Here is a 10002-nt window from a genome sequence, read left to right on the forward strand (position 1 = left end):
TTAGTAAATTATTACACACCGTGAGCATGTATAGCTTCCTTTGCCATCTTTGTTGATTTTATGTGATAAAGTTATGAAAATGATAACACAATTTTTATTTGAACTGTTACTGAGGATGAGTTTTCTGTGCTTTAATTTTTATGTTTTTCCTCCTTTTTAGATGAAACAATCCATGGAAGAGTTCCGAAACCTTGCTTCCCGGTACCGAGATCTCTATCAGGCGTCCTTTGATGCCGACTCAGCAACTCTGAGGAACGTAGAACTGTATCCTCTGTCATTTGGAAGACCTTGTTCTTGGGACGTGTTCTCCCAAATACAGAATAAATTTGCTCAGTCAAAAATACAGATTTGCTAATCCTTATGTTTGTTACAATTAATTAGCAATTTCTTCCTTGGAAATTAAATAGGAGCATATAGCTTCACTCTTAAATTTAATCTTTTTAAAAGGGCTGGCTTCCTGGTGGTCCAGTCCACCTTTGGAAGATCTACCACAGCCCTGAGTCGTGACCAGGGCAGTGACACAAACCTGTTGTCCCCAGTGCTAAGGAGACTGAGAATTAGTTGGCCCAGGAGGTGGAAACCAGCCAACAACTCTGGAAGGCCTTTCTCAAAACAATGCCAGTCAAGCCCAGGTCCCATCAGCCAGGAGCCTTGTGCTCTCTTGAGCAGCCACATCACAGTACATGGCTCGTAGCTAACAACCCTTTGTTATGGCCACCACCACCTCCGTTCCCTCGATCCTCCAGGAACCATCCATCTTTTCTTATTTACAACTCCCAGTCTTATTGGAAAGAAGGGAAAACTGTTCTGAAGTTGTTAGGCTTGTGAGTTCGCAGTTGTTGGAGTTTTAATTGATTGATTGATTGATTGATTGATTGATTGATTGAAGCTTAATGAATGCTCAGGATCCTCTCTGCCATAGGAGTGCATACAGGCGAGTCAGATCACAGCGGAGGAGCCATCCAAACAAAAGCTCGGCAGTTGGCTCTCCTCGCTTCCTTCCTTCTCTCTGATACCTTCTTCCTTCTTCCCTCCCTCCCTCCTCTCCTGTATCAACGGAAATTCATTGTTGTTTCATTGTTTGTTTGAAACTCCCAGGAAGTGCTGCTTTATCTAAGGTAAAAATCAGCAGGGCTGTAATTGGCCATGAAAGGGCGTGCCTGTAGCCCTAGCTGCTTGGGAGGCTGAGGCAGGAGGATTGAGACCTTGTTGTCGTCTTCCCCCCCCCCCCCCCCGCAAAAAAATGTTTAAGACAGGGTCAGGGTCTCTCCGTAACCCTGGCTCTCCTAGAACTCGCTGTGTAGATCAGGCAGGCCTCAAACTCACACAACACAGCTGCATCTGGTTCTTTTTCCTGGGTGCTGGGCTAAAGCTGTGTGGCACGACTGCTCCTTACGAAAGCAGTTTAAAGGTGGGGGTACATCGGTAGCTCGGTGGGAGCGAGTGTGCAGCATGTACAAGGCCCAGGGGGTCAGTCACTGGGGGTGGGGTCCCACGTTGAGCTCTGAAACACCCTGCCCGGAAAGGGTTTAAATTGCTGGTGTAGACAGCGTGTACTCTGTAAAGGAAAAAAGCACAGTGTTCATGTTTACTCATTTAATATTCTAATAGCAAAAAGTGTGAGGCAGGTCTTTGTGTTCTCCTGTGTGACTTAACGCTGCTCTAGACAGCAGCAGAGCTGCTTACTGATATCTCATGCCATAGAAGCCCTGGTTTTGGATCCAGAGTCAGCAAGGTGAGTTGAATGATGCTTGCTTTATAAAATTGCAAATGCATTGTTACCTGATGATCAGTCGCAATAGTGTTTTGGAAAGAAAAGAAAGGAGAGCCGGAGAACTCTTCCTGGTTGCCTACGGTCACAGAGCTAGGACAAAAAGATGTAGAGGAACCGCTTCCCTCTGCATTTACAGCCTTGACCTAGAAAGAAAACTGAGAAACAAAATTGGCAGAATATGCTGTGCTGGGGGAATTGAGTTAATAACTCAGAGTTGAACTAAATTTGTGTATGTATGTATGTATTGCCTACATATGTGTCTCTATGATGGTGTTGGTTCCCCTGGAACTGGAGTTACAGACAGCTGTGATCAGCCAGTGGATGCTGGGAATTGAACCTGGGTCCTCTGGAAGAGCAACCAGTGCTCTTAACTGTTGAGCCATCTCTCCAGCCCCTGAAAGTCGAACTTTCCCCAAACCAGAAGATGCTCCTTATTTGCTTTATTTTTTTTAATATTTATTTATTATGTATACAGTGTTATATATGCCTGTAGGATGGAAGAGGGCACTCTTTGTGAGCCACCATGTGGTTGCTGGGAGTTGAACTCAGGACCTTTGGAAGAGCAGCCAGTGCTCTTAACCTCTGAGCCATCTCTCCAGCCCCTTATTTGCTTTATTAAAAGTTCCTTTTCCTTCCCCCAATAACTAATTATTCAGAATAGTTGTGTTCATTAAAGACTGTGAGAGCCTCTGTTTCACCCCGCACTTCACCCTGAGAGTCCACACAGCCTTGGCTCACCAGGTGGTCAGTGCCACCTCTGTTAGAATGTCAGCCTTGGCTCACCAGGTGGTCAGTGCCACCTCTGTTAGAATGTCAGTCTCAGTGGCGCAGCTATTTTTCTTCCACTTACTGCATCCATTGTGATATGTTTATTTCTTGATGAAATTTAAAGTGTAGAACAGAGCCCTGGAGTCGGGCAGATGTGACTACAAATGTCTCATTCTTCACTGCTCACTCTGAGACGGTATTTGTTCTCACTTAGGCCCAGTCTCTCTTTCCCAGGCCCTGAAGAGTGAATGAGCAGCTATTTGTGTGCCTCACTGAGTGCCGTACACATAGCAGCTCCGAAAGGACCTACAGGAACAAGTGTGTGCCTGGTGTAATCACCTGCACTGCACCCACTTCCAGATAGCCCTCTTCAAGTTTATATAGGACTCGGGAGTTTTGCTCCTTACCTATCAGAAATATTTCAGAGGAAGGACAGGAAGGAATCTGTCTAAGCTTTCCTAGCGCACTGTCCCAGAATCCCCTGCTTGTTCAGTGCTTTCCCTTCCAGGCTCTGTGCTGACACCATTCCCTCAGCCATGGCTGAGTCTGGTGGCATGCTGACCTACGGATCTGTCTGTGTTCCCGTCTGTCTCTTAGATGATGTCTTTTCAGTGTGTTACTTGCTGCCCCTCCAGTGTCTTTTTTCTCATATGCTAACAAATTCAAAGCCCTTCATGCAGGTAGTTAAGAATTACATTTGTAGTCAGATGTGGGTTTAAATTCCAGCTTGTCGGTGAATAGTTGTGCAAATGGAGGCAGGTTAGCCTTCCCAAGTGTCATTCCCTCATCTGTGATCAGAAATAACTTGTTTTTCAAAAATGAAGTGAGAACGTGGACCATGTTCAGCAGGTGCGTGCGGTATTGAAGGGTTAACTATGCTAGTCTCTGCTTCAGCTTCCAGGAGTATGGATCCACTGGGGCTGCCCACGCTGACAGTGAGTACGAGAGAAGAATGATGGCCGTTTACAGCCGCGTCCTAGAAGAGGTGGAGGCGCTCAACCGGAAATATGCCCCTGTTTCCTACATGGTAAGTGGCATTTGTTTTGCTAAGTTTTTATCATTGAGGAAGTGGATATTTAGTTAAATCATCTCTAACAATGTTTTATTAAAACGTAACTGTAAAGAACATGCAGATTGAAAATGTCACACAAAAAGGTTAGCTACACCCATACTCTGTGCCTGTCATTGGACTTCTGTGCACTTAGAGTCCCTGTTCTGAAGTCTCAGGGCTGCTTGTTGAGTGTATTTTATGCATTCAGCCAGCACAGATATCAGTGATAAGGATTAAATAGTCCCATCCATGGCAGCACTTAGCCCATCTCCTGACTTGATGACTACACTAACATATCAAGTCTCATGTGTCCAGGTGCAGACAACTTTGATCAAATCTGACTTGCCTAGGTGCAGACCAACTTTTTTGTTTTATTTACTCTTTCGAAACAACCAAATTGAAGTTGAGGTAATTCTTAACTCTGTCACCAAGCTAGAATCACTTTGGGAGCTTTTAAAAATTCATCCCTCAGACCACCCCCAATGACCGTTGACTCTAAATCTGGAATGGAGGCCCGGCGCACATATTGTGATTCCAGAGTTAGGTGCTGGGTTTGAAGGTGTGTGCCACACCCGGCCTGTCTCTGGCAGGTTTAATCAACATGATCTTGTCATAAGGTAAGGGAGGACACTTCAGAAGCTTCCATGTGATTCTGTCATGCTGCAGTGGTGAAAACACACAGAAAATAAAACTAGTAAGTCTAATTTGAAAAAAATAAGAAATTAAAATGTAAGGTAGAAATCTGTGATTGTGTGTGTGTGTGTTTTGACTAATTTGTGTACTGCATGTGTGCCTGGTACCTGAAGGAAGCCAGAGGAGGATGTCAGATTCCCTGGTCTGGAGTTACAGATGGTTGTGAGCTTCCATGTGTGCAGGGAATTGAAACCAGGTCCTCTGGAGAAGCAGCCAGTGCTTTTAGCCACTGAGCCATCTCTCCAGCCCACTGATCGCATCTCTTGACATGAATGATTGAGTTCATGTGGGTTGTGGACGTTGCACCTTCTTGCTGAATGGTGTGTGCTCTTGAAAGCATTTGTATGAGCACATGTGTTTCCAGCTCTGCCCTGAACATGCTAAGTTGTAAGTTTACAGGTTTCTTTTCAGCTGACTTTCTCTCTCCCACAGCACACAGCATGCCTCTGCAATGCCATCATCGCCTTGCTGAAAGTTCCTCTTTCATTTCAGAGATACTTCTTTCAGAAACTGCAGTCCACCAGCATCAAGGTAGGGCAGAAAGAACACGTAATGTTTAAAGACTAGCTAAGTAGGGCTGGAGAGATGGCTTATTGAGTAACAACAGCACCTGATATCCGAGCTCAGTCCACAGGGCCTGCACGGTGGAAGGGAATGACTCCTGCAGGTTGTCCTGTGACCTGCATGTGTGTGCATGGCACCCATACCCCAACACACACACACACACACACACACACACACACACACAAATGTAGTAAAAATCAGCTAGCTAGCTTCTGAAGATGTAATGGGACTTAGCTAAGGTTTATTATCTTCACTTTGGCATAGGTAATAATTTAGTTTTAAGACGTTAGTTGGCTGCTTTTACTCCCTTTATTGGATGATTTGAGGAAGGATAGCGGCTTGAAAGTTACTGTAAGACAGGCCTTGGAGTAATGGGAGTCCATCATTGTCTCTTACCTCCAGAAATGAGTTCTTAGAAGTCTGTTGTAGTTGCCTGTCCACGTCTTGAACTGAGTCTGTGTGAGAGCAGACCCAGCTTTGGTCAAAGCAGGCCAGTGCGGCATCACCAACCTAACTTCCAGGCACTCTTGCCTTTGGAGGATGAGTTTGGAGAACTAACCCACAAAGCGAGTTAGTGTATTGAAAAACTTCAGCCACTCAGAATTGAAAAGCTATTTTTGAATGGTTGGGAAAGAAGGAGATTGTCCCTAGAGAAAGCTTGGATTCTGCCTGTCAGTGAACTTTTGCATCCATTTAATGTTTTTGGTCAGAACTAGCATTTCAAAAAGACCTTAATCATCAGAAAAGCTGATTACGGAAGGGAGCAGGCCTAAGGCAAGCTGTCTGCACAGTCGATGACAAGGTCAGCGGCTCAGTAACGTTAGGAACTCATTCCCTTCACCTTTAGCCAAACTTGAGCTTTCTACAGTTGAGGCGCATCTGGGGTTTACACTGCGCTTTTAAAGAAAAGCTGTAAGTTAGAAATATTACTCAGCAACCTTGAAGCCTTGGGATCAGTCCCCAACACCCAAATTGCTTGCGTTCTGTAGTGGCAGTTCATTTGTATTTTAGTAAATAAAGCTTGCGTGAAGTTCAGAGAGAAAAACAGTCACCCTTGTCAGCCTTGCAGACTAGACAGTGGTGACACACACCTTTTCCCAGTAGCCACACTAGTTTGCCATAGAAACTGGGCAATAGTGGTGCATGCCTCACTTACAGTCTGAGGTTCCTGGAGACAGGATCACCTTTTCGGACTGAGGTCGAGGTAAGAGCCAGTGACTGGCTGCTTTGCTTTTCTGACCTTCATGTTGAACCCCAATTTCTGTCTCTGGATTTTTATTAATCGTGCTACAGGGTTCATTGTGGAAACTTTTTTAAAATAACATACTAACTTAGTTCAGTGAATTATCCTAGAATTTTAAGTTTGTTTCCATTTGAATCCAGTCTATTTAAATTACTTGAGACAGTTGCCCAGAATTTTTTTTCCTAGAATAAAGAGGTCTCCAGTGGACATGAAAATCATGCATAGCCTTTCACCTGACGAGTGTTCATTGCATCCCCTCCCTGAGCAGAGCCCTGGCAGACAGCACCTTTGCCTGTTTCCCTCACACGGCCTGGCCGAGTGAAAGCTCAGAGCTGTTGAAAAGGAGCCTGGGGATCTTGACTGGGAAGTTCATCTGCAGGGTGGTGCCTCCCCAATGAGGTCCTGGAGTGGCTTATGTGCTCAGTGCGGCCAGGTGTTGGAGGAAGCTTGGTTCAGGCTGTCAGCACTTATGCTACTGTTTCCCCAGCTTGCTCTGTCCCCGTCTCCCCGGAACCCAGCAGAGCCCATTGCTGTCCAGAATAACCAGCAGCTGGCCTTGAAAGTGGAAGGTGTTGTTCAGCATGGCTCCAAACCAGGACTCTTCCGCAGAATTCAGTCCGTGTGTCTGAGTGTGTCTTCCACGCTGCAGAGTAAATCCAGCCAAGACTACAAGGTACCTCGCGTGAGGAAGAACTGTGTGCAGCATGCTGGCCCCAGGCGGGGCTCTCCTCTGCTCGGGCAGCTTCATTTCCATTGGACAGGGTCATAATAACAACAGCACAGCTGAGGCCTGGGCAGAATGTTACTTGGTGTTTCTCTTTTCTCTGCTTGAACCAGATAGTGGGCAAAGCATTCCAGCAGAGATCAGAACACGAGTTCTGTGACTCTTAGAGCACACAGCAAGAACTATGTGACCATGTGCCTCTGATCGGGTTTCCCACCCTACTTAGTCCCATGCAACTCAGAGACCTCACCCCCTCATGCCTACTTCCTTTCCTGAAACCTTGTTCATAAGACCCACCTCCTCTCGAGCCATCTCGGGGCTCCACCTCCTCAGGAGGAGTGCTGCCTGCTGTGGGCTTAACGTACAGGGAATCTTGGGACTTCGCTTCCTTGAGGTGTCAGGAAGTAGGTAAGTGTTCGCCAGCATCAATCAGGCTGTGTGCTGTGTGACCGTCTGCCCTGATAGGGTTCCCCATCAGCATCGCTCAGCAGTTGATACTGCCATCCAAAGCCAGGATACTGCGTATGGTTACATGCAGCACCACTGTCTCTGCTTAGACATTTCTTCTCAATTTTGTGCTGATTTAATCCACAGCATGTGCCCAGGTTACTCTGGCATATTTAAATCTATGTAACAAGAAATAAGGTTTAAAAGGAGCATTTCAAGGCTGGGGAGATGGCTCCATGAGTAAAGTACCTGCTTGCAGTCACGAGGACCTGAATTTGGATTCCCACATCCCATGTAAAAAGCTGACCCTGAGTGAATGCCTGGAACTCAATGACCAGCCCCCCTGGCCAAATCCATGAGAACCAAGTTCACTGAGACCCTGTCTCAGAAAATGAAGGTGGAGTGTGATTGAGGAAAAACCCCAGTGTTGACCTCTGGCCTCCACTATGCGTATGTGCTCACACGTACATGTGTGTGCACATGTATACACACAAACACCCAAGCATTTCTTTATCATCAGAATTTTGGCTAAAAAGCTGCGGGAAGGACTGGTGTGGTCACCGCCGTCAGGGCGTGTTCGCCTCGGGCTAATGTTTACATATAAATCTGGCCAGTGTGAGCCCCACTGCTCTTTTTTTTTTGTATTTCCTGCTCATCTGGATCCCTGGTGTTGTAAGCTATCCCTTCATTAAAATTGGCTGTTTCATATAAAGCTAGCCTGGCTATGGTTACAGGCGATGTCCTTTCGCCCTGCGCCCTGACTACTCTGAGAAGGCCCAGCCTCCATTTGATTGATGACACAGAACACGAGCCCTTAGCCTTCCCATAAGTACTTCGCGAATGACGGCCGGAGGGCTGTATGGGCTGTGTTTAGAATAGCCATACGGTTGAGTATCAACCTGGAAACCGGAATGAGAATTCATGTAGCTTGTCCTTAGACGGGGCCTGGCTCCTAGAGAACACTGATCAAGCAGCTCGTGCTGATGTTTAACAATTCTTGTCCTTAGACGGGGCCTGGCTCCTAGAGAACACTGATCAAGCAGCTCGTGCTGATGTTTAACAATTCTTGTGTTGTAGATCCCCATTGACAGCATGACCAATGAGATGGAGCAGAGGGTTGAGCCACACAATGATTACTTCAGCACCCAGTTCCTGTTGAACTTTGCTGTCCTTGGAACACATAGCATTACAGTGGAGTCCTCCGTGAGGGACGCCAATGGCATCGTGTGGAAGACTGGCCCCAGAACTACCATGTTTGTCAAATCCCTGGAGGACCCCTATTCCCAGCAGATCCGTCTACAGCAGCAGCAAGCCCAGCAGCCTTTGCAGCCACAGCCACAGCCTCGAAGTGCCTACACCCGGTTTTAAGTGTGCTCCAAGCACACTGCACACTCCCACACTGCACTGCCGTCAAGCTGCAAGAAGAGTATATCTTCGCGTGCATCGCGTGTAAATGTCGCGGTGTAAAATCCATCGCTCACTAATGTCTGTAATGTGGCATTCTGGTTGTTTAAGAAGTCGCTGGCTCCCAGCCAGAAGATTACACCTTCTTCATTTCCTAAACCCAGTCTCGGGCCTCACACTTAGCATTTCTGTTGTTCTTTCTGGTTGGTGAGCTCTTCTTCCAAGAGTGGTCACAGATCAGTGGTAGGTTTGACTGGGTCTCTACCAGAGTGATTGTGCTGACCAGCCCAGACCTGGACTGGGAAATCCTGTCTAGTGCGTGCAGGGTTCATTCAGGGCCAGAGACTGAGACCTTCTCGACGGGGAACCTATGGTCCACACTCCGGCTTCCTCCTGCATCGTTGCCACCTCCTATCTGTCTCCTACACTAGAGCAATGCTAGTTTTGGTTTTTAATTGATCCAAAATTTAATTTCTATATAGTGTGTTGTTTTTTGTGGCATGTGACTATAACACAGATGCTTTACATTTTTTTCTCGAAGTGAACATGGCTCCCATATAATGTCTTCCTTTTAATGTAGAAGGGACAGATCCTTCCCTGTGGTCTCTACTGAAGGAGGTGCGGACTCTGCACTTGATGTCTACATAGCAGTTTGCGTGGCCGGTGCTCAGGGAACAGCGATTGATGGTTAGCCAGAGAAGCCCTTTTTCTGTTTTAGTCCTAGTTGAAAACTGTATGACAACATACTTGAACTTTATACCGGGCATGTTTAACTGTCCTTGTGTAATTGCTCAGTGTTTGGAGACCACGGTTAGTCGACAGGAGAACTGAGCATTGCCGATAGCGGTGTGTGTGGTTAGTGGGTGGGGTGCAGTGCAGCCACTGAGAGCGTGAGCCGTGGATTCCTATGTGAATAAATCTCTTCATTTCTATGCCTGGGTCTTACTTTGTTCTCTCCACAGACGTTCTGATAGAAGGCTTGTGTTGCTGTTTTTAAACACTGTTTGGTTTTTTGTTTGTTTTTCCTGTCACATTACTTCTGGGGCTGAGAAGTGATTGACAGCTTGGGTTCTCTGAGGTCACTTTGCTTTATGAGATGTTGCTCCTGAATAGCAAATTCTGCTTGTCATAGCATGTGCAAGTCTACAGTTTCCACTGTAAGTGATGTCCCCCAGAGCCACCAAGAGCACAGAGTGCACAGTCTGCACTTGGTCAGCGTCTGGGGACACTTCCAGAGCTCCAGGGAAGACCTGTGTGGAGCCCGCTGTCCTTTGCTGAGTCAGTGTTCCATTTTGGCTCTGTAGAGTCAGACTTTAGTCTCTACAAAATGACTG

General features: G+C 46.5%; 1 protein-coding gene across 1 annotated transcript in view; it reads left to right on the forward strand.

The window, feature by feature from the left end:
- Ints7 (integrator complex subunit 7) overlaps window positions 1-9597 on the forward strand; it is a 54897-nt gene extending 45300 nt beyond the window's left edge. Inside the window, exons 15-20 of the mRNA XM_005348883.2 lie at window positions 161-264; window positions 1667-1735; window positions 3437-3569; window positions 4719-4817; window positions 6581-6766; window positions 8342-9597. Coding sequence (XP_005348940.1) covers window positions 161-264; window positions 1667-1735; window positions 3437-3569; window positions 4719-4817; window positions 6581-6766; window positions 8342-8632 — 882 coding nt within the window. The 3' untranslated portion in view covers window positions 8633-9597. The remainder of the gene's footprint in view (window positions 1-160; window positions 265-1666; window positions 1736-3436; window positions 3570-4718; window positions 4818-6580; window positions 6767-8341) is intronic.
- The last annotated feature ends 405 nt before the right edge of the window (window positions 9598-10002 follow it).

Source organism: Microtus ochrogaster, chromosome 6 (genome assembly GCF_000317375.1).
Source record: "Microtus ochrogaster isolate Prairie Vole_2 chromosome 6, MicOch1.0, whole genome shotgun sequence".
In the NCBI taxonomy this organism is placed as follows: domain Eukaryota; kingdom Metazoa; phylum Chordata; class Mammalia; order Rodentia; family Cricetidae; genus Microtus; species Microtus ochrogaster.